The 25,912-nt window shown below is 35.4% G+C and overlaps 1 protein-coding gene across 11 annotated transcripts in view; it reads left to right on the plus strand.

Annotated features, from left to right (window-relative positions):
- Positions 1-25,912, plus strand: part of NFIB (nuclear factor I B) — a 429,811-nt gene that overhangs the window by 327,975 nt on the left and 75,924 nt on the right. For all 11 annotated transcript variants that reach the window (XM_045840343.1, XM_045840349.1, XM_045840344.1 and 8 more), the window contains exon 3: positions 2,364-2,417. In XM_045840343.1, the coding sequence (XP_045696299.1) occupies positions 2,364-2,417 (54 nt within the window). The remainder of the gene's footprint in view (positions 1-2,363; positions 2,418-25,912) is intronic.

Here is a 25,912-nt window from a genome sequence, read left to right on the forward strand (position 1 = left end):
TTTTTTCTGTTGAAGAGGTTGGCCTGCAATTGTTGGAAGTTGGGGAAGAAAAGGATATAACTTACGGTAGAAGAGAATAGGGTTTCCCAAGTGGGATGTTGTGTCATAGGAGGTGCCATTGTTCCCATGGAATACTTTCTTAGGAATGGAAGAGACCTTCATTCTTTACTCTAATGAACCAAATTTTAGCAACCGGTTGTTGGGAAAGAGCTTTGTGATGCTCTTTTGAAGTTGACTTAAGTAAACACACCAAGGCTTATGTAGAGTCTGTAACTTCTGTCCTGTGTTGATAAACTTAACCTTAACCTGCCTCATGATGTTTCATTGTGAAGGTGTCATTAGCCACCTTGAGGGATGCATTAGACCTCCATAAATGTGAAGCAGCTTTAGAGGGAAAAAGAAGACATGGGAAGGCTCTGGTCAGTGAGTATGCTAATATGCATAAATAGGAACTCCTCAAAATGTTAGAGTCACTTGAGAAATTGAACTCCAATGTAGTATTGATACCAAGGGTCATTGGTCAGAGGAACTCAAGGCAGAAATAGCTGAGGTTGTAGCAAAATATGATGTATCATTTTTCTGTGACTATCATGCTCTGTGCCTGGAAAGTGGTCAATATTGTACCATCTTTTACAGGAATGTAGAAAAAGATTGATCTCTCAAGTTATAAATCACAGAATTGTGCTTCAATTTCAGAAGAAGTAATAGAATAATTGGGAAATGAGAGAGAAGCTTTTTAGGAGGGTACCCAAATCTCTGAACTTTTTAGGAGAGAACCCAAATCATCTGCAGGTGACTCTAACCAGAATTCAACTTGCAGGACTAGTCCCTGCCAGTTTTCTTTTACTTCCATTTTGGGAAATCAAAATAATTGGCAGATAATACAAGAGTCACTAAATATACTTTCTAAGATTATGTGAAAACTATTCTAGAGCAAAATGAAAATGACAATTAAGGAAATATAATAAAGGAGTAAAAATGTGATCTCAGCATTAAATCTACTTAGCAGGCAAGAGGCAAAGGGCAGAAATAAATAACCAAGTTTCATACAGAAAGAAACTCACAGGTTGTCCTTGCATTGAATAGTAGAAGCAGCAGTTGCAGTATGTTAATCTCTTAAATGGAAGAGCAGAATAACTCTGCTGAAAAATCCAGCATAAGATTTTTCTGCTTAAATAATGCTGGATGCCTATCTTGGCTTAGGAACAGTGGCAAGGTTTTAGGGAGGAGACAGACATGTCTTTGCCCACCTATCAAATTTTGTTGATATTTACTAGCAAGTTCAAAATTGCCTTTCCTAGGCAAGCAAAGGAGGCTGCTGAATCAGAGCCATCCATTTCTGTGGTATTCACTGAAAGCCCTGTGCATCACAGACAATGAATGACACACTGAGGAAGGTACAGAGGGAGCAGACAGAATCTCGACCTCTGCTTAAGAGCATGTCATTTAGTTGGGGAGACGAAACTTAAATACTAGAACCAAAGAAAATTACAAAGAGATGTGCAAGTAAGAGTATAATAATATGGGGCAAATGACACAGATAAATGCAGGGGGGACATGCAGGAAAGAGAAATGAGGAAAACACAAAAACAGGATGGGATTAGTTAGGGAAGGCGTGTTGCCTAACAGCAGTGTAGCCTTCACATTCCTCTCTGCAGCATTGATGAGGAATAACTCGCATAGGAAATTCAGATAGACGGCATTGATCCTCTTCCTCCTCATCTGTAGAGTCTCTCTGTCTGTCACAGAGGGAAATTAAATTGATCCAACAATTTGCTCTCCACAAAGCCATGTTGGTTTCTACCTAGTAATTTGTGCTTTTCTTGGTGTTTGCAAATCGATGGCTATTATGGGATGCAGACAAATCTGGGCCTAGATCCAGTAGGTTGAGAGATTATTGGCGTGGGTATGTGTGTATGCACATGAAATCCTAGAAAAATGGACTCTCATTTCTGTGTATTTTAATCATTGAGTAAAAACATTTTTAGGTTTTTTAAAGCATGTTTAATTACACTCAGGTTGCATTTTTAGTGGATTTACCTGCTGTATTTCGTATTGCTACTGACAGGCCAAACCTTCAAACCACCTTTCTCATCAGACCTTTTGTTTCAGAAAAGCCTTGCTCTACCTGATGAATCTTACCGATCTATACTTTTTTTCCTTTTTGACATAGAAATATGTATAGACATTCATCTAGTTTGATAAATAAAATCTTGTTGCTGAAAGGCTTGGGAAAGTATACTTTATTTAAACACCCAACCTCATTGTTCTACCTAAAAAAAAAAAATTAAAGTCCTTTTGAGGATTGTGAAATTCTTTCAAAACAAATTAAAAATAAAACATTTTCTATGATTTCTTTACAGATTCTGGACAATCAGGAAGTCCAAGCCACAATGATCCTGCCAAGAATCCTCCAGGTAAATATGCGTTCCAGGACGTTTGCAATCTGACATTGTTGGAGAACAAAGGTACTACTGTATAGATAAACACCCCATACTTGGTCAGCTGCCTACTTTGTCCTGGCAGGCAGGTATGATCAGGACAAGATGTGATTCTGTTTAGGCCCTTCACAGGGGCAAATACTTCCACATTGGCGTCATCAGTATTTACGTAATCAGCAACGTTTTAATTTTTGTTGGTGTTTCTTTGAAAATGAATATGCATGTATTTTACTTGTGTATCTTTCAGTTGCAAAGTCATTGCTGTTGGAAAATCCAAAACAGCTTTTAATCTTCCTTTTAAAATGTATAAGAAAAAGTAAGAGTTTCCGTACTCTTATTATAGGGGGTTGTGATGGTGGTTGGCTATGTTTTCAGTGACGGAATTTTCACAAACGAGTTTTTATTTCATAAGGTTTTTACTGGATTCCCAGAATCAGGAAATAATGAAAGTAGGACTTTTCCTTTAGTATAATGTATGCCAAGTATCCTCTTTATTTTCAGAAGTTGTTCCAGTTCTGAAAATGGGCTTTTATAAATTGGCTGTCTTCATGGTTTTGTTACTCCTAATTCTAAACATACAGAATTTTGATAATTGATTTAGGAGGAGTGTCTTTTCACATGAGATAAAACTAATACAAAGAAGATTTTCCAATATTTCAGTATCTTGAAAATGTTAATCATATCTGTAACTTTGGTAAAAGAGAGCTCTAACAATAAACTAACAAAAGCAACAAACACCAAAACAAAAAAATCCATACTAACTGCACATTCCCTCTACCTCCCCAAGTAATTGCATCCGTATTTTCATGGAAAAGAAACCAAAACATTTATAAAAAGTAATAATAGAAGGTTTTTCAGGTAGACTTAATTTTAGGTCCTTAATTGTTTGATTTTCCTTGTCATAATGCTTTACTAAGGTGAGACTAAGGAACCCCCAAACTATGAGAAAATATGGCAGACCAGTTTTGTTTTTCAATGATGTTGTAAGATGCATGCAGTAAATACTCAAAAATGCAAAGTCAAAACAGAATGCATTTTCTCTCTGAGTCTTACTGTATTTTTATCTTAGAAAAATTATTTTTTTACAACTCTGTATTAACTAAGTCTGTGTCATACAGAATCATGTTTAACAAAAATAGTATATGCTTCAAAGATAAAAAGTTCTAATTAAATATAGATTTAAAAATGTGTACTAAGTTGATTTTTCTACTTTCATCAAAATCTTTTAATATTATTACAAATTGATAACAAGCCATTTACAAAACTAAACAATTTTAAATGTAAAATTCAGTTATTTAGTCCAAGTAATTAGAATAAAAAAATCTAGGATATAATACATTTTGTCAGAAATTTTCTGAAGTTGAGAAAATTTCATTAGCTTGTAATGTCTTTTAAATTTCTTCTTTTTAGCTGACTAATATTTTCTCTGTGTGGCATGAGAGCCAAAGGTGAATTGTATCCAAACATTTTTTAAAGCTTCCTAACTCATTTTATAAAGAATGAGAAGGGGGGAAAACCCCTTCACTAGAAAAAGAGTTGATAAGTATTTTAAGTTAGACTGAATAAAGGATATGATTTTTCCATTAGAATGACAGCTTGATATGAAATTAATAAAGCTGTTATTGTTTGAAATACATTTCTGAGCATATGCAGAAAGAATTATGCTCACTTGAAATGTTCTTGAGCCGAACAAATGTTTGAATAGTTATTGTGGTGTTGGAATTCGACTTTTCCATATTTGTCAAGAAGCGTGGGGTCACCTTTTTCTTTTGCTTCATTCAGGGTAGCATCTCTTAATTTATGATTGCATATAATATGGCAAACAGAAACAATCAAATTTATTTTTTTTCTTTTAAAATTTTCTTGGAAATTGAAGCCTTTTGAGAGCTATGTTCTAAAGTTTGGGTGTTGAGTATTGTATAAACATAAATTATATATTGATTACCAGTTTTTCAGAGTTAGAATATAGTAAAACATATATGATACCAAAATTAAATGGGATATAATTAGAATTCTCTTTGATGATTCAGAAGCATCCTATCATATCAATATACTTTGTGTATGTCATTATATTATCTAATTAACCATAGAGATTATTAAGGGATTGTGTTTGATGAAATTAAGGATTTGTTTTATAATACCTTGAAGTAAATCAAGCTATTAGGAACATAGATTAGTTTCTAACTTGAAATATGAAAAATCAGAGCTTACTACGGTTTTTGTAATACAGTTAACTGAAATAAATTATACTTGCTATTAAAAGCTCTTTTCATAAGTATAAGCATGTTTGGTATTTTAGAGTGTCATTTATCATGAGGAGCCCCTTTTCCTCTCTGTATTCTGGCCTTGGTTGAAATGTGAAATCTCTGAAGTTGAATTTTAATATCTACAGAAGGCAGAATCCATTTATGGGCAAATTCAAAATCCACTATCATAAGCATTGAAACAATCAAATCCCTTTGCTGCTTATAACAAAGAGTTAAACTTTTGAAAAAGATCACCTTGATTACTAAACACTTTCTTATCACTGGCAGTTTTCCCCTGGGAGATGTGCAACCCATGACAATTGCTCCCATCTACTCCTGGGTTCATTTCCTAACAGGTTGGGAAGAGATGGCAAAAATTCAAGCCTTTTTGGAGATAAAAGCTCTCTGAAATCTATTCCCCAGTCTTTACACAAGGGTGGAATGCCATCCAATCCTCCTATGAGTGCAGATTCATATGTCTCCCCACAAACTGAACACGCCCTTTGGCTTGGCTTTTCTCCAGCATTGTACTTGACTGTCTGACATGGAGACCACTCTCTTGCTGATTCCTCTGAACTTCTGAACTTCCAAATTGTAGTGGGCCTTTAGTTTTGAACTTGTCTTTTTTGATTAGGGTAGGTACTCAGTGAGCAAACTAATCACAAGGAATCAAAAGCAACGCATTTTGGGGCGGAGGGATACTTGATATTATTTGTTATTTTTAAAAACATTTAAGTAGTTTTTATTATCTTAAAATGCATTTAAATAGCCTTTATGACATTTCTTTATACTATTTGTGATTTAATATTTGTTTTTGTTCTTTGTCACATGGTGGGAATGGGCCCTATAATATTTTCGGGGCCAAGGTGCTCTAAAGGTTCTGTGGTTCCCAAGAACATGACGTTCCTGTGGTCAAAAAGCACGGGGTCACTTCCTTTTCTATGATGTACATTTCCCTTGTTTATGATAGATGCAAAAGTTTTATATGTGTATGTGTATTTATTTTTGAATATCAAAATAACCCCTTGTAAGCAGCAGAACTATAAGAGCCCTCTGTCAACACTAGAAAACAATTGTTGTGCATTAAATGAGGGTAAAACCATTAATTTATGGACTTAGATTCAGATCCAATTTTATTTTATAGTTTTAAGATTTCATTTATTTAATTTAGAGAGAGGGGAAGGGAGGGAGAAAGAGAGGGAGAGAAAGATCAATTTGTGAGAGATATAGTGATTGGTTGCCTCTTGCACACCCCCAACCAGAGGACCAGGCCTGCAACACAGGCATGTGCCCTGACTGGGAATTGAACTGGTGACCTTTTGGTTCACAAGCCTGAGCTCAATCCACTGAGCCATACCAGCCAGGGCTAATTTTATTTTTAATAAGTAAAAACTCCACTGCCACTTTTAGGAAATGTGTGATTGGACTATCATCTTTTAAAATTAGCTTTGACTTGCTCTAATATTTTCTAATGTCTCTACATTGCTTAGGCTATGATCTTTTAGATTTCCGAATCTCAGTCATTTGCCTAATGCTGGAATAATTAGTATCAAAGAAGAACAAGGCAATCTAGAAGCTGGATTTTGCCTCTAAGTCAGTTTGAAGCTGATACCTCATTGTAGAGTTCAGGAAGTCTGTACTTTTGTGATGTGCTCTCATATGACAGGAAATATAAGAAACAAACATTAAATCCTAGAACAGTTCTTGCAAATTTTATCATTTTATATTTACCAAGTATTCCAAGTATCATTAACCAGAGCTTTCTGACTTGGAATGGCTATTCTACTTTTCTTTTTAGGGGGAAGTTTTGTAGGGTACTTGTGCCCTTTTATGAGTTGGCTTTTGCATGTAGTCTGGCAGAACCGCTGGGAACCATTAGGATCGTGTATTGGGTGTACATCAAATAAGCAATCCTACATACCCTCTTTAACAAAATGGGGCCAAGTATAAACAGTTGAAAAAATTAAACAAGGAGTATCTATTAACTATAGCAATGTGCTTACCTTGTGCTTAAGAAATCTTTTAAATTATAAATATTTTGAGGTTGATCTCTCCCAACCCTATTTAATAGACACTGAGAATGAAGCTAAAAGAATGTAGCCATGAAACTGTGAAAGTAATGAAATAATTATTTAAAAAAATGAGTTCAGCATCTGCAGTTTTAGTTGTTATCTGTTAGGAGCACTAGGGCCCATATTTGTTTAATTCTTCACTTTTTTCCCCCAAATTTAGAATTTGGAACAAACATAATATTACTTTCTACTAGTTACAAAAATAATAAAACATTTTCTTTCTTATTTGTATATGAAGGCAGATATATATGCATAGGTCCTGAAGGATCTCGTAGAGCATGTTTTATCTTAGGAAATGGCATTCAGAGTAAAAGAAAAGAGAAAATATACTTTTTAAAAAAATTCATAGCCTGTTTATTCCTCAGTTAATAAGTTTATAATCACTCCTTCTCATATCCTCATTTATTGTATCTACCAAAATCAAGATTTTTTCATGGGGGAAAAATCACTATTTCATGATACTTAGAAGTAATTTTAAACTTTCGCACTAAATAATATGCAACAGACTATAAACAGGCTTTCTATTCATAACAGTATAAATAGAAAGACACTAAAAGGATTGGTTAACTGTGGTAAGACCTGAAGTTGTAGGTAAAGCTTTTAAGTAATTTGAGAATGAGGTCTGTGCAAGTCAGTGCTAAAATCAAAGCATTTTTCTCCCCTTACAGATTTTGTTTCATGAACATTTTTTTTCTTTATCCTCTGAGTTTTTTGAAGACATCGCATTCAGTCAAGTTTTTAAATTTTCAAATTTATGATAGAGTTCAGAGTAAAGGAGAAGATGAGGAAAGTGTTTTCTTCACTAATTATTCTTAAAAAACCAGAAGGGTACATAGCCCTCAGCTACTTATTTCTACAGGCCACTTTATGGGTACTTGTGAATAACCTACTCCTTAAAGGTTAATTTACATAGCAGTTGGCACCATGCCCAGCCCTTACAATGGTTCCAGCCTAATTACTTGTAATATTTAATTTTGGTGAAAAAGATAATTTAGTAATATCTTATAAGGTTATGAAAGGAGATTTTTGCATATCTTCCCCAATCACCCATCCTATTAGGCAATGTATATTAACTGTGTGTCCACTGGTTACTGAGTTCAGAATTGAATATTACATTCCAGGAGACAGGGTGTGGGTCACTTTATGTTGAGTCAGCTCAAAATAAGGATAGAGACAGCCATTTGCTCCTGGGGAATTGGGAATATAACCCATCCCACACCAAGAACAATAAACAATCTAGAAAGAGCTATGTATAGATGGATTATTCAGCTAACAGATACTTAATAAGCATCTATTGTATGTATGGTATTAGACTAGATGCTGCAGAAGATAAAAACATGAGTTATACACAAGCCTTGCTCTCCCCAAACTTTTCTGTTCATAAATATATGTACCATGTTTTACACACACACACACACACACACACACAGAGGGCATGGCAAAAGTAGATCCAAGTTGTTTGTTTGGAGAATAATACAATATTTAATAAATAATAACACAAGAATACACTGTGTTTCACATGCTCACAATTGTAAACCCACTTTTGCCCTACTGTGTGTGTGTGTGTGTGTGTGTGTGTGTATGTATGTATGTATATGTGTGTGTGTGTGTGTGTGTGTCTAAATATTACCTTAGTGGTACAACTCAAGGGTCATGGGAGTTCAAAGTTACAAAATACTGTATCCAGTCATTGTAGGGAACATGGTGGTGTAAGAACGTGAACTTTGGAATTAAATTGCTCCCTGGGTCAAGGCTCTATGTTTTACAATGATCATGAGGGCCATGCAGTGCCTGAGCAAATCAGACAAGTTCTTTGGAATTTAGTACAGTCAGTTATATCCAGGCCAGTTGTAAGCATCTGATGGGAGAGCATACCTGGCAAGTAGCAGGGGCTTGATAAAGGTGAGGACTTTTTATCCCACTGTCTTTTCCAGCTGGATTGATCAAGAAGACTTCCTGTAGGAAGTATCTTTTATGTGCAACCAAAGAGAAATGTGTTAGATTTTTACCCTACACTCTTCTAAAGAATTAAAATGGCATAGACAATGTTACAAATCAAGATAAAATGCATTAGGTTAGGTAGAATATTATAAAAAAGAAAAGCCCTGGCTGGCGTAGCTCAGTGGATTGAGCATGGGCTGGGAACCAAAGTGTCCCAGGTTCGATTCCCAGCCAGGGTACATTCCTGGGTTGCAGGCCATAACCCCCAGCAACCGTACATTGATGTTTCTCTCTCTCTCTCTCTCTCTCTCTCTCTCCCCCCTCCCTTCCCTCTCTAAAAAAAATAAATAAAATATTAAAAACAAGACTACGTTTAAAAAAAAAAAGACAAAAGAAACAGACGTTCTCAAGTCTCATGGTGAAATAGAATTGTAATTTTTAGATCCTCAATTTTCTTCTAAGCCTTGTGACATCTAAGGAAATGTGGAATGAAATTTTGTTACAGTTTTTAATAGTGATATCAGAAATAGTACAAGTGTGTCATTACAGATTGCTTTTCCAGGCAAGACTTTATCTCTGGGTCCCTTGTTATTAACATTGTATAAATATTTTTCCCACTTGCCTTTCCATACTACTTTCTGAAGCCACCAACTTTTCTGTCTCCATTGAAAATTTTTTCTGTCCCTACTCTTCCTGACCCTCTCCATATATCTTCCTTATTTGATGTATTTCATCCTAACAACTTATTTCATACCTTGTTTTTTTTTTAAGCATCTTTGTCCCTCATTCAGATAACTCCCTTTAACCAAGTGTTCCATCTTTCTTTTTTTCATGACATGACATGAAAGACTCTAAAATTCCTTCTTGACTTTTCCTGCAACTGGGTTTCTGTTCTGACAGAAATTATTTTCATTAAGTTTATGACTATTTACTGTCAGAGTTCAATGGTTCCTTTCCATTCTATTCCTGCTTTCATATTTTGAGCATTAATTTGATTTAGTTGATGCTTTATTGAAAACTTTTTCCTTACTTAAAAAAATATTTTATTGTAGTAAGAACACTTACTATGAAATCTACCCTGTTAAATTTTAAAGTATATAGTATGTTATTGTTGACTATAGTTACAGTGTTGTACGGCAGATCTCTATAACTTATTCACCTCGTATAACTGAAACTTTATGTGCATTGATTAGTAACTCCCTATTTCCCCTTGCCCCAACCCGTGGCAACCACCATTCCACCATTTGAGTTTGTGAATTTGACTGTTTTATGTACCTCCCATAAGTGGAACCATGCAGTATCTGTTCTTCTGTGACTGGCTTATCTCACTTAACATAATATCCTTAAGGTTCATCTATGTTGTTACATATTACAAAATTCCTTTTTTTTTTTGGAAGGCAAAAATACTATTCTACTTTATGTACATACCACCTTTTCTTCATCCATTCATCTGTTGGTGGGTGTTTTGTTTGTTTCCACCTCTTGGCTCTTGATAACAGTGCTGCAGTGAACACATGACTGTGGCTATCTCTTCCAGATCCTCATTTCAGTTGTTTTGGATAAAACTTAAGGAGTGGGGTTGCTGGATCACATGGTAGTTCTGTTTTCAATTTTTTGAGGGACTTTCTTACAATTTTCCACAGTGGCAACACCATTTTCCATTCCTTCCAGCCGTGTCAAGGATTCCAGTTTCTCCATATTGTCTGCAGCGCCAGTTGACTTGGTTGTCTTTTGATCACAATCATCCTGACAGGAATGAGATGCTATCTCATCGTGATTTTGATTTGCATTTCCTGATGATTGGTAACATGGAGCCTTTGAAAATATACCTGTTGGCCATTTATATATCATCTCTGGATAAAAGTCCATTTTATTTCAGGTTATTAGTTACTTATTTTTATTGTTGTCATTTGCTATTAAGTTTAGGAGCTTCTCATATAGTTCGGAGATTAACCCCTATTAGATGTATGGTTTGCAGCCATTTTCTCTCATTGCAGAGGTTGCGTGTTTGTTTCCTTTGCTGCGCAGATGCTTTTTAATTTGATGTAGCTCCACCTGCTTATTTTTGCTTTTCTGCCTATGTTTCTGAAAGCAAGGCCATTTTCTGGTAATCCAGGAAACTTTGTGTTTTCTTTCTCTGTGTGACTTTTAGGTACAATCACTTTTTAAAATTAATTTTATTGGTGTGACTTTAGTTAATAAGATCATATAGGTTTCCAGTATAAATGTCTATGATATATCATCTGTATATAGCATTGTGTGCTCATCACTGAAAGTCACATCATCTTCTGTCATCATATATTTGGCCCCCTCTACCCATTACTCCCCCCTGCCCCCACCTTCTTCCCTCTGGTAACCACCATACTGTTGTCTATGTCTATAAGTTTCAGTTTTATATCCCACATATGAGAGAAATCATATGGTCCTTAGGTTTTTCTGACTGACTTATTTTGCTTAGCATAATATTCTTTTTTTTTTAAGATTTTATTTATTTATTTTTTAGAGAGGGAAGGGAGGGAGAAAGAGAGAGAGAGAGAAACATCAATGTGCCGTTGCTGGGGGCCGTGGCCTGCAACCCAGGTATGTGCCCTGACTGGGAATCGAACCTGTGACACTTTGGTTCACAGCCTGCACTCAATCCACTGAGCTGTGCCAGCTAGGGAACATAATATTCTTAAGGTTCATCCATGTTGTTACAAATGGCAGTATTTCATCTTTTTTATGACTGAGTAGTATTCCATATTATACATTGTACCACATCTTATTTATCCAATCTACTATTGGCTATCAAAGGACACTTTGATTGTCATCATGTCTTGGCCACTGTGAAAAATGCTGCAATGAACATAAGGGTCATATATCTTTGCAAATAAATGTTTTGAAGTTTTTTCAGATAGACACCCAGGAGAGGGGTTGCTGGGTCATATGGTAACTCTATTCTAAGTTTTTTGAGGAGCCACCATACAGTTTTCCATAGTGGCTGTACCAGTTTACATTCCCACAAGTAGTGAATGAGGGTTCCTTTTTCTCCATAACCTCTCCAACACTTGTTATCATTTGTCTTGTTGATAATAGCTATTCTAATGATATGCAGTGGTATCTCATTGTAGTTTTGATTTGCACCTCTCTAATAGCAAAGTTGAGCATCTTTTCATACATTTGTTGGTATGACATACATTTGTATGTCTTCTTGGGGGGGAGTGTCTGTTCAGATCATCTGCCAGTTTTTTAATTGGATTGTTTGCTTGGTGTTGAGCTGTATGAGTTCTTTATATATTTTGAATATTAATACTTTGTCAGAGCTGTTTTTTTTTGCAAATATCTTATCCCATTTGGTTGGTTGCCTTTTTGTTTTGTTGTCAGTTTCTTTTGCTGTACACAAGCTTTTTAGTTTGATATAGTCCACTTCATTTATTTTTGCCTTTACATTTCTTGCCTTTGGGATCAAATTCATAAAATGTTCTCTGTGACAAAGGTCCATAAGTTTAAACCCTAAACAGCCAAAGGGATCCTGAGAAAATAGAACTAAACTGGAGGTATCACACTACTTGACTTCAAAATATACTACAGAGCTATGATAATGAAAACAGCATGGTATCGGCAGAAGAATAGACACAAATTAATGGAACAGAATTAAGGGTCCAGAAATAAAGCTGCATGCATGCGGGCAAAAAATTTTTAACAAAGGAGGCAAAACACACAATGGAGAAAAGAAAGCTTCTTCAATAAATGGCACTGGGAAAATTGGAAAGACACGTGCAAAAGAATGAAACTAGATTATAGGTTGTCCCCATGTATAAAAATTAATTCAAAATGGATCAAAGGCCTAAATATAAGACCTGAAATAATAATTTATGGTCACTTTTTGTTATTCCTAGATATGTACCTTTAGAACAGATCTTTCTTCTAGTGTTCCAGATCCATGTGCTCAATGACTTTTGGGGCCTGTCTTCCTCTATGTCCCATGATGACTCATTAACATTTCTAAAATTCCGTTTATTTTCTTTTCTACCACATTTGAGTTTTTTTCCATGTAAGATGTCTTCGGGCTACCAGAACTTACCCAGACACACTTGGCTAGAGTAGCTCATGAGTTCCTTCTAAAGGACCCTCTTTCTCATCCTCTACACATTCATTCATGTTCTCCTTTTAAAGGTCTCTAGAATTTACTCCCACCTCTCATTTCCCATTATCCTTATTTGGGTTCTAGAAACTATATTTCTTGCCTAAAATTGTACAAAAAACCTTAAAATTGTCTCTTTTCTTTCCTCACTTTTTCTCAGGTGCTATATATGAATACGTGTCATAAAACACAAATCTGACTTTCTTAAAGGCTCTTGATGGCTTACTCATGTTCTGTGTCATGGCTGGGAATGCTGTTCAGACACCAAGTATAACAAATTCCCTTCTTTTTCCTTCTTCCAAGTTATATGTTCTCTCCTTTGCCAGGACTGCCAAATCCACCCTACAAACTTTGTTCATCCTTTCTGTCTAAACTATTCCATGCATCTTATCAGATTACCCTGGGCAGGGTTGAAGAACTCTGTCTTTGTTATGATGATGTTTTGTATCGTAAACATTTGTTTTTAAAAATGAGTAACTTACTACTATAACCCAAGATTTTTTTTTTTTTGCTTGACACACTCTCGGAAGCATTATTGAAGAAAACAGGATGTTAGTACTTAGACATTGCTAGCCCAACTTCTCCACTTTACTTATGAAAACAGGGCAAAGAGGTTAAGTGATTTGCCTAAGGTCTCAATTACTTACTGGCAAATGTAGGTTAAAACTCATTTTTTTGCATGGGTCAAAACATTAAGTTAATAGTAATCCCACTACATTGTTATTACTTTTCTCCTTGTCTGCATCCCCTAGAAATAGTACAGTTTATTGTGGTTCACTGCCTTGTGTTAAAGTGAGAGAAGTTTGGGCTGAATGTTTATGAGTATGCTTTACTGTGAAAGAGAAAGAAACGAGAACTCTTTCTGTTGAGATTTTTAGCAGGAACAAGTCTGGATCTCCTGGCACTCACAGTGGGTGCCACATTGAGCCCCTGGGGGGCAGGTATGACAGCTGTAGCTTCTGGGACAAGGGGCAGTGGGTGGAGGGTGAGGAGATGTTGGAGGCGAAAACTGAGTGACTCTTGCCTCAGTGGGGATGAACCTGGGGAGGGACGTCAGCTGAGAGATTCCGAGGCTGTGGGATCAGAGCACTGGTGGAGGAGAGAGCCTCCTCCTCCTTCACCAAGTTATTGCAGTCGCTGGAGCCCAGTAGCCCCCTTCTTGTTCTCTACTCTGACTTTTCTCCAGGGACATATGCCTTGCATTTATATAGGCCAGGGACCCACTTGTTCCTCAGTCACAAGAGCAATTTAAACAGAGTGAATACTCTCCTTTCATAAAGCTATGAGAGAAAGGACTGGTTCTTGGGCTATGGTTAGTTATTCAAACTTTTGTTTTCCCTTCCCTTATAATTCTGTTGCAGGATCTGTGATATCTGAAATGATGTCATAAGGTAACATCAAGTCCAGGTGAAATTTCAATGTATTAATATGGGCATTTAATTCATACTGTGCCTAGCACCAGAAAACTTTCAAGAGGCCTTGCTTGCACTTAAATAGGTTGCAGTTTGTTACATTTTTTAAAATGCTGCAATAACGTATTTCTAATCTCTTTGTGGAATATCCACATTCTTCACAGTGGAGGTTAAGAGCCCATGTGGGAGCCCTAGCTGGTGTAGCTCAGTGGATTGAGCGCGGGCTGCAAACCAAAGTGTCCCAGGTTCGATTCCCAGCCAGGGTACATGCCTGGGTTGCAGGCCATAACCCCCAGCAACTGCACATTGATGTCTCTCTCTCTCTCTCTCTCTCTCTCTCTCTCTCTCTCTCTCTCTCTCTCTCTCTCTCTCTTTCCCTCCCTTCCCTCTCTAAAAATAAATAAATAAAATCTTAAAAAAAAATAAGAGCCCATGTGGGAAGAGGTCTCAGTTGTTACTACTCCCAGGTTACACTGTGACTGTACCCACTGCTCTGCACAGTTTCTGCCGTTGCTCTTTCACTCACGTGTCTCGGGTTCTTTTTACAAGACTGCCTCCATCTGAAGTTTCCTCTCAATTTAAATTCTTTTCCCTCTCCATACTTACAAGGTCTGCTTTTGCAGCATCTGGCTACAGTTTAATAATGCAAAACGTTTTCCTCCTCACAGCTGGATAGTTGGGATTGTTCAGTATAACAGATAAGAGTGGACTTGCTCTAGGTTAATTCAGTCTCTGAGCTTTGCAGAAGCTAAGCTTGTTGGATGTATTGTCTTGTAAAACTGCACCCAGGGAACCCTCAGTTGCATATTAGAGCATCATGATGGGAAAGAGGGGTCAATTCTATAGTAATATTTTACAAGTGCAATAAAGTACAAAAAATATCTATCTATCATCTGTCTATCATCTATCTATCTATCTATCTATCTATCTATCTATCTCCCTACCTACCTACCTACCTGATTATTAACGTTTCTATCTCATGGGGTTATAGAATGTGATTTAAAGTTATTAGGCCAATCTCTTAAGATCTCATTTCTTCTTTCTTTTTGTAGTTATACAAGAGTATCAAGATATCAGTTAATTTAAAGCAAGTACCTATGTGAGGTAATTTGACTCTTGGCTTTTGCATAATAATGTCATTGATGGAAGAAGAATTTAAGAAAAAATCAAGTTTTGATTTTCAAAGTTATAAGTCCTTTTGGGTCTTTTGACTTGTATGCTGGTCTTCAAGGACCTTGAACTTTCATTTCATTTTATATAATACAACTAGGGGCAGATTCCTGTTTTCACTGAAATATTTCTAATTCTTGATCCCAATAAAGATACTTTCCAATACTTTGAACATATTCATCCCCATGTCATTCAGGAGGAAGAAAACAACAAAACAACTTAAATTTCAGATTTGAATTTGTCATCATTAAAATCATTATGTGTACTTGTTAATGACACGAAACAAACGCTGACAGGATGCATTTATTTTTCACGTATTACATAGTTTCATTTACAGGATATGTCTGGAACAGGCAAAATCATAAACATAGAAAGTTGATTAGTAGTTGCCAGAGGCTGCAGGGTGAGGGAAATGGATACGTGACTATTAATGGTACAGGCTTTCTTTTTAAGGTGATTTAGATGTTCAGGAATTAGGTATTGGTGATGGTTGTACAGCATTTTGAATATTCTGAAAACCTCTGAATTGTACACTCTAAAAGGGTATTTAAGTTATACTTCAGTGGAGCTATAAGGTTTTTTTGTTTGTTTTTTTTTTTCAGTGCTGGTGAGCCATCTGGAGAAAAAGGTCTGGAGCTTCAGACTAGGGTAGAGATTTGGGGGTTCTGAACCTGGGGGTTAGAGACCCCTGGGGATCTAGGAGGAGGCTACAGGTAACCCCTGGCACAAAAAAGTTACATGGAAGTGTTCATGTGCAGTTCTCCGAGCGCTCTTGTGTCCTGGCGCGCTGCATAGGCCACTGGCAGGCTACATGATGGAAGATTATTGTTTCTCCATTGTTTATTTTATGACACCTTTTGAATGAAGTGGAATTTTAGTTTCAAAATTTGATATTTTGGATTGCAGTCATTTTCTGAGTTGAGCTATGTTCTAAGCATAATAAGTAAGCAAGGATTATAAAATTATCATCTTCATTAGGATATAAAGTACTCTGCCATTTTATACTTAATATGTTATAGTTGATATCCAGAATAACCCCCATAAATTACATTACCTTACATAGTGTTGACAGGTGAAGAAGGGAGTATCGATGAATTTTCAGAGAGCATGCAGAAAAATGAGCAGATGCATGAGGAAAGGCCACTGATGGGTTGCCCTTAAATGAAGAAGGCAAAATAGTTTAAAAAGAAGATAGTTGACCTGAAAAGGATGAAGGGATTAAGAAGTGCAAATTGGCAGATACAAAATGGTCTTGGGGTGTAAAGTAGAGCATAGGGAATACAGTCAATAATATTGTAATAACTAGGTATGTTGTTAGGTGGGTACTAGACTTATTGGGGGATCACTTTGTAAGGTATAGGAATGTCTAACCAATATGCTATACACCCGAAACTAATATAAAATAATATTGAATGTCAAATGAAATTCAAATTGAAAAAAATAAAGCAGTTGTATCTTTTAGAAAGAAGAAAATAATTGACACTAAATCTTAATGCATTACTACTTTTTAAAACAAATATTTGCATTCTGTTCTTTTAACTAGAGCACCTAGATTTTAAAATAATTTTTGTAATCTCTATAGCTGGCATTTTGCTTTGGGTCATAATCCCTGTGATATGTTCATTATATATCATGGTGATCTCCATAATGTGCAAATATGATTTTTTTATTCCCTTCCTTATTTGTTTTCAAAGGTTCCCACTCTAGGCTGAGTCTAATCCTTAGTATGGCATCTATTATGGCCCTTCATGCTGTGGTTTCTGCTGGACTTGGTATTTAGCTTTAGCCTTGGCCATGTGCCTCTCCTCATTGGCTTGTCCATGTTGTTTCTTTGCCTAGAATTCCTGTACGTCTTTGATGTCTCATCAGTGAGACTTCTCCAGACCCTCTCTTCAGTACAGCCATAGAAAAATAGCACTTACTGCATCTTTATCACTATTTACTTGTCTGTTTCCTTTAGTGAATTCTTAACTATTTTAGGTAAGAATTGTGTTCCTCCACTTATAAAACTAACATCTAAGGCAGTGTATGACCAGAGACAATGTTCAATGTATACAATGGAACCTTAGACCAGTAACAGGCTAAATAAATTGTAACCTGTACTATAGTAAGGAAACCATCCCTATCTCTGTAGGACCTGACCTACATCAGGAAAAGTGGGTGTTTATAGAGACAGTTACAGGGTGCCTCTTCTTCTTTATAGGTACACTGCACCCCACACAGAGCTATTTGGAGATGTTCTAAGCTTTAAGCCTTGTGTAGCCTACATGGTCTGATGAATTTTGTAGGAATGTGTCAGACTGAGAGTTGTACTGCTCTAATGTAATTACTGATTCAAAATACTAGTCTTGAAAGGGGCAAGTTTTTCTACTCCCGAAGTGATGAATGGGAGAATGCTGATTTCCTGTTTTTGTGCTTTGGTTCGGTGTGTATACTGTACTGTTGCTGGGGTGTACATGATCATCAGTGAGGAAATGGGTAAGGTGGCTTGCTAGAAGTTGCAAAAATTATGTGACCAATGGTAGTTAATATCTTTAAAAGGTTTTCCTGATTATAGGATATTTCGGATTCATTTGTGATTTTTTTTTGTCATGTGGAAATATTATCACTCTTTGAAAATTTGGAGACCAGTAGTTAAACATCACTTGCTCGAAGAGGTGTTTATTTTTTGGTTTTTGTTTTTACTTATTGGGGTATAATTTACATAAAATAAATTGCCTATCTCTCTATGGTATTTATATACATGGAAGGGAAGGAGAGGGAAGGAAAGGGGCACATATATAAATTAAGCCGAGTTTCTCATATGTCTATAACTGTAAAACCATCACCACAATCAAGATGGTGAACATTTCTGACTGCTTTGGAATCTACCCCTTTCTCTATGTTCATCCTCAGATGACTTCTGATCTCCTTTCTGTCACTATAGGTTAGTTTACATTTCTAGAATTCTATGTAAATGGTATCATATAGCATGTATTCTTTTTTGTTTGGCTTGGCTTTGAGTTTTGTCCATGTGGTTGCATGTGTCAATAGTTTACTCCTTTTTGTAGCATAGTACTGATCCGTTACAGGAATATACACCACACAAGGTGTGAGGTAGGGGTAAATGTCCTATTTTTTTATTGTGGATATCCAATTAATCCAGCACAATTTGTTTAAAAGACCTTTTTTTCATTGAGTTGCCTATACCTACTCTTAGCAAATATCAATAACCGTATATTTATATGTGTATTTCTGGTCCACCTCACTGATCTATATATGTCTATCTTTTGCCAATACCAAAATGTCTTTGATTTCTGTAACTTTGTAAGTCTTTACAACAAGTTTGGAAAAATTAGTTTTATGTCTTTTGTATTTTCATAGAAATAGGAACTGGTTATCAAATTTTATGTCTCACACACACATACATACACATAAGCCTGCTAGAATTTTGATTCTAGCAGATGAGAATAGTAAAATTTAAAGGCAGGTCTTTTTAGGCATATAGTGAAATAACTTTCATTAGCTATTTAATATAAAGTTCACATCTCTGGCTTAACTTCCAATTCACATTCTCTCATCCCTTCAGTAAAATTTCCATGAGGGTATGTAAAAGCTTAGAAACTTTTTCTAAGCACACTAAAACTGAGACTGAAGGATAACCACTTGGTAGAATCCTGGAGGCTTACCCCATAACTATATGACCAGTATAATTAGATTGAATTTTAAAAGTGGTGGTTTTCCTATCTGTTATCACATGAAAAAATTGCAGTGTTGGTTCCCTGAGAAATTGTAGACATTTAAGTTTTATTCTATCCCACTAACATTCCCTAGGTTTAGAGATTTTTTAAAGTATCAATTCAAAAGGCTGTAAACCCGGAGAATAGCAGGGTTAGGAAATGGAGGAGAGAGAGGGAGTGAGGAGGAAGACAGATATCTCACTGTCTGATTTTATTTCCTAATATAAAATCAGAGTGGAGCAAACATGCTCCACTCTGGGCTAGAGCCTAACTCCTTATCACCACAAACAAGGCCTTTTCATGAACTTGGTCTCATCTGTCTTTCCATCTGTCTCACTAATGGAAACTGAGAGTTTCCATATACTGTCTGGTATGATCTTACAAATCTAATTGGTGGGGTGAGAAGAGCCCACCTCTTTATCATAGAGGCTTGTTCACTGAAGGACCAGCTGCCATTGGAATTGGTTGAAAGCTATGCTTATTAACTTTGACTAATACTATTATTTGTATTATAGCTATTGCCTTTATCAATGAGTTTGTATTGAACCCTGAGCATGCTATATGACTTTCTCATTTAATCCTCACACAAAATCTATGGTTTCAGTATTGTTATTATAGGAATTGGGGACTTAGAGAGTTTCAGTGTTTATTCAAAGTCATTAATAAAAAAGGAGCAAATCTGGAAATTGAACTGAGGTAGAGATTAGAGTGCTTAGCACAGAGCCTGTCATATAATAAACATTCAGTAAGTGATACCCACTATTATTGTTATCAGGATTATTATCGTTATTTATTTTTATTATTATTATTTAATTCAGATCCAACTGTGTCAGTTCTAGAGCCGTCAATCTCAACCTGTATTGAGATCTTTACTTATAGTAGCCAGGGGACTGCCTTAGACTTTTCTGAGGCCAAACTCTACATCTGGTTAGAATATCCTCTAAGTAAAAAGAAGCAACAACAAGCAACAATATGCCCTGAGTGAGCAGATACCGGAAAATGAAAGAATGGGCACTTACTTCATCAAGATCCAGAGCAACAGGTCCCATACCTTGTGGGACTTCATGGAGGTTTCCTTCTTACATCTTGGCCACCAACATGCCATCCAGACTGAGGAAGACCCTGAAGCTTCCAGACCATGTGAGCCATGGCTCGGCCACATCGGCAAGCACAGGAAACACCTAGGAGGCTGAGGCAATGCTAGTGGCTTGCATCATCACAGGATCAGCTCTGACAAATATCACTCAGGTTACTTTGGGAAAGTTGGTATGAGGCATGAGTTCTTAAAGAGGATCTAGAGCTTCTGCCCCAACTGTCAACCTCGGTAAACTGTGGACCTTGGTCAGTGAGCAGATACTGGTAAATGCTGCCCAAAATAAGCCTACATCCGATCCCATCATTGATGTGGTGGGATTGGGCTACTATACTACAAAGTTCTAGGGAAGGGAATGCTCCCAAAGCAGCCTGTCATTGTGAAGGCCAAATTCTTTAGCAGAAGAGCTGAGGAGAAGATTAAGAGTATAGGTTGGGAAAAAAAAAAGGGTATTGGTTGGGCTTGTGTGCTGGTAGCTTGAAGCCACGCAGAGGGGAATTCATTAAATTCTCACAAGTGTAAAAGAAAAAGATCCAGAGCAACATACATATATATGCACACATATTATATGGTCAGTCCGGAAAAAGTCCAGCCATTGTTAATGTAAAAAGAATGGTTTGTGTAACCTTGATGTAACCTGCCAGTCAAGAAGAGTGGACTTGAAAGTGCATGCATGAACAAAGATGACTTCACTGTACTAGTCAGAGGAGGCAGTAGATGCCATTGAGTGAACATGTCTACTGTGTGGCTGTCACATTCAAAATGACAGCATGTAGAGCAACGAATCTGCATCAAATTTTGCATTAAGCTAGGACAATCCTCGTGGAAACTATTCAGATGATTCAGAAGGCTTTGTGGGATGATGCAATGAGAGCAGCACAAATAAAAGTGTGGCACAAATGCATCAAAGATGGTTGAGAATCTGTTGGAAGCAATCCACATTCTGGAAGGCCTGGAACAAACAGAACACCTGAGAATGTTGAACCTGTACGGGTTGCAATCAACAATCAACAAAGATCGGCGACTGACAGTATGAGGCCTAGAGCTGATCTAGGGATTCCAAAAACTACTATGTCTGAGATTTTGATGCAGGATCTTGGCATGAAATATGTTATGGCAAACTTTGTTTTGTGGCTTCTGCTACCAGAGCAGAAGGAACTTTGTGCTACAGTTACTAATAATGTTGGGATAATTGTGTGAGGTCCCAAGGTGCCTGCTTTGAAGGAGACTGAAGCATCATTATCCTATGTACAATGTTTCTGGTATCTTGTATCTTCAGTAAATGCCTCTATTTTGCATAGCACGTGGCTGGATACTTTCTGGACAAGAACAATGGTCTGGTTCCCAAATTCCAGATCACATTTAAAAACATTGTAGCAAAATACACGTAACATAAAAGTTATCATTTTGATCATTTTTAAATATACAGTTTAGTGACATTGTTTATTCACATTATTGTGCAACCAATCTCTTTAACTTTTCTTCCTGTAAAACGGAAACTCTGTGCCCATTAAGTAACGACTCCCCATCCCCCACACCCCTGAACCTCTGGCAACCACTACTCTACTTTGTTTTATGAATTTGAATATTCTAGATACTTCATCTAAATGAAGTCACAGAGTATTTGTCTTTTTGTGACTGGTTTAGTTACAGATTGCATTTTTAAGAACTGAAAAGCAAAGAAGGTTGAAGGAAGTTGGGTAACTAGGAATGGCAGACTTGTTTCTCCTGTTTAGAAAACTTTGTTGTTTAGTTTTGTTAAAGACTTTTTATTGTTTGCTTTTATATATATTTTTGTTTAGATTTGTTATTAGGGAAGCCTGTTTCTCTTCTTGGTGTAGAGTATATTTCAGTATCAATTGATATGGTTGCATACATGGGTGTGTGTTTCATAATGATAGATTTTCTGATAATGAACTATACTTCATGGAATAAACCCTAATGATAATAATATATTGTTCTTTAGATAACATTGCTATAGTCAGTTGGAATATATGAATTGGATATATTTAATCTTATTTAGGATTCTTTAAATTGAATTTGTATATGCTGTTGGTCTTTGAATTTTTGTTTAGTTGCTTTGTTTTGATGAAGGATGTTGCAAGTTTAGTTATTTAATTTTTGCTGGCCTAATAAAGGCTCAGGAGAGTGTCTTTTTAAGGAGACTTGTCATCATTTTCTAAGGCCTGCAGGAGTGTAAATAGCATTGGAATTTAAAGATTTGGTAACGGATAGATAAAATTCAGCTGTGTACCCATTTATTTCTGCTGCCTTCTTAAAAAGTGTTTTTAAATCACTTTTAAAATTCTGTTTAGGTTTTTCAAATTTTAAAGTGCATATGAATCCCCTGTGGATTTCTTAAGCTGGAGATTTTGATTCCCAGAGTCTGAGGTGGAACCTTGTTTTCTACACAACCTAACAAACTTCCAGGTGATCCCAAAGCTGTTGGTTCTGGGATCACGTTTTGAATAGGAAAATGCTAGTGCAGTAGTTCCCACCTTTGTTGCACATTGGAATCACCTGGGGAACTTTTAGAACATCCTCATCCCTAGGTTACATCTATAATAATTAAATCAGAATAGCTGAGGGAGGAAGCCAAGAATAAATTATTTCTCCAAATCTTAGGTGGTCCCAATGCCCAGCATATATTTGGGAATCACTGCACTAAGGTTGTTGGTGTATTCATATTTTCACTTTTCTCAATTTTGTTTTAGTAAGTAATTATCCATTTAAGTTTTTAAAGTTATGGTCACTAAGGTTAATGCATTATTTTCTAATAATTCTTTTAATGCATTTGGTTCATGATTTTTCTGTTTTGCTAATCTTTACAGGGAATCATCTTTCTTTTTATTTATTGTTTTAAATACTCCCCTTTTTTCATCTTTACTAATTTTAGCTTTTATATTTAATTCCCTATTTAACTTTTTGGGGGTTATTTTTCCATGCTTTCTTTTATCTTATAAACATTTCTTTAGTTTTTTCTTTTTTTCGTTTTCTTGATTATAATTTTTCTTTAAATTTTTTGTTTGATTCATGGTTTATTTTCTTAATTTTCAGATAGTTCAGAAAATTTGATAACTTTATTTTTTACTTCTAGTTTTATTTTCCCAAGATGAGACCATACAACATGGAAGTCTCTACTTTGAATAATTTGTTAAAGTTTACTTTTCAGTCAAAGACATGGTCAGTTTTTGTACAATTTTCATAGATATAACAAAGTGTAGTTTGTATTTCAATGATATAAACTTAGTGTTTATCTGATAGTCGTGTTCTATTATAAAAGAGATGTATTCAAAATTCTCTATATATATATTGGTATTTTTTCAAGTTTCTTGTATTTTAATAGGTTTTGTTTTATGTACTTTTTCACAGTATTGTTTGGTGCCTGTGGGGTTGGTGATTTATTTTCTTCATTAATTGTGCCTTTATCTATTCATAATGTTCTTTCTCCTGTTCATTGTAATTCATCTTAAATTCCATCTTAACCTTTGCTAGTTGACATTGTTTTCATTTGAATTTGCCTGACTTCTCTTTTTCTACCATTTTGTTTTCTACATTTTATTCTTGTTATTTTTTTATCTTGTGATCCTTGAAAATAGTTGCATTTTATTTGTTTGAGTTGATCTAGTGCTCTCTTTATGGAATTATTCATTCCACTTATATTTGTTGTGATGATTGATATACTTGACTTTATTCTTTCTATCTTCCTTTATATTAATTATTTATTTTTACATCTAATGTCCTTATTTTGGCTGTCTTGATTAGGTTTCTGTTCATTTTGTTTTGTTTTCTCTGTTAATTTGGAAGTTCTACCTTCCCTTTCCCTGTCTTGAAATGTCTCTCTTTATCATTATTTGAAAACAATATACAGTTTTCATATTGACTTATAGGTATTTTGATTATCATCTGTATTTTAGAGAAGAAAAATGTGAGGTGTAGAAAAGTTGCCTAACTTGCCGTAGGCTTACATAGTAAATGATAGAGCTGATTTTTTTAGTATAATTTAACATAATATATTAATGATAATATTATATAATTGTATATTTACTATAATATAGCCAACTTAGCAAACCATAACATACTATGCTTATAAACTAAAAAATTTGAAAAGAGTTGATGACATTCTTGGAAAATATATAATACAATTGTCACAAGACCAGAAAACCAGAATAAATTTCAAGAAAAACTCAAAGTTGTCTAAGACTCTTCTCTGAAACAAATTCTGGGAAGATGATTTTACCAGTGATTTTTTCCCCCACACTTTCAAGAACCTTTAATGTTTTTTTTTCCACAAAAATTAATGACTTATCCAAACCATTTTATGAAACATGTATGTAATTCTGGTATGAAAACTTGATAGATGAAATAGAAAAATTCCTAAAAAATATCTTAACTACATATAGAGAAGTTGAAAGAAACTGTTAGCAAACCAATTCAACAATAAATTAAAAGAGTTACCTTCCACAGACAAGCAAAGATAAGTTAATCTGAGAATTCTGTAATATATAATGACGATAAATGCTGTGAGGAAGAAAATGGGTAATTTCTACTAATGCCCTCCCAAAAAACATTTAATAACATTCAATAATCATTCTGATCAGAAAATATATTTAAACTTGAGAAAAGTAGGAATAAGTAAATATATCAAATGATGAAGGAAAATATTACTCATCAATTAATAGCCAATATTATCATTGACTGTGAACCTCTAGAAATAATCTCATCAATGTTAGGAATAAAATATCCCTGCTAGCACAGTTCCTGTTTTGCCTATTTTTGAATGTTACATTCAAATGAATAATGCATATGTATCTGAAAAATATTCAACTGTGTTAAAATTAAATAAATGAAAATTATTACATTAATGATGTATTTTCTCCATCAACTTGTCACAGTTAAAAACAAATCACTACTACCATGAGTGACATGTAGTTCTGGCAGCAGGGTAGTGACATGGACACACACATGATCTGTCAGAGGGAATACTACCAGGCAGAAACCTTTATCAAAATCAGCTCAACAGTTTTTACCAAGAGCTTTAAAAGAGTGTGTGTCCTTTGACCCTGTAATTCCACTTCTGGGAACTCCAGCTGAAGGAAATCAAGAGAACTGCTGACAAAGATTTGTGTGTGAGGATGTTAATGGTAGTGCTGTTTATAATATTTTTTAAAATTGGGAATAACCTAAAATGCCAAACCATAAGAGAATGGTCAAATAAAGTATGATGCATCCATGCATTGTAAATTTATATAAGCATTAAAATCATGCTTTTGATAAACTGCTTAAAGGGAAATAGATAATGTTAGTTAGTAACAAGCAGGATACAAATTTATTTAAATTTGATATCAATTTAAAAAAATACACACATACAAACATACATATATATGAATAAATGTAATGATTGGTAAAAAAATACTAAGAAACACAGATAATATGTTAATATAGTACTGTGTGTTAGAGTCAGAAAATTTCTGACTCTCTAGCAGATTACTTATATCTCCACCAGTGATTTACATTTCATATTGAAGGATACCTAATTCTAAGTCAACACTAGAATGTTAATCTTTGTTATGGGCTGAGGTTCAGCTTGTGTGCAGAGAATCGTTATCTTTACAATGATTAGTGTGTCTGTTTCCCAGTCACAACATCATCATTTATAATGGACGGTTCAGAGCAGTTGAGAAACAGAAGACAG

This window comes from Phyllostomus hastatus, unplaced genomic scaffold (genome assembly GCF_019186645.2).
Source record: "Phyllostomus hastatus isolate PE091 unplaced genomic scaffold, TTU_PhHast_1.1 phas_contig_34, whole genome shotgun sequence".
Taxonomy (NCBI): domain Eukaryota; kingdom Metazoa; phylum Chordata; class Mammalia; order Chiroptera; family Phyllostomidae; genus Phyllostomus; species Phyllostomus hastatus.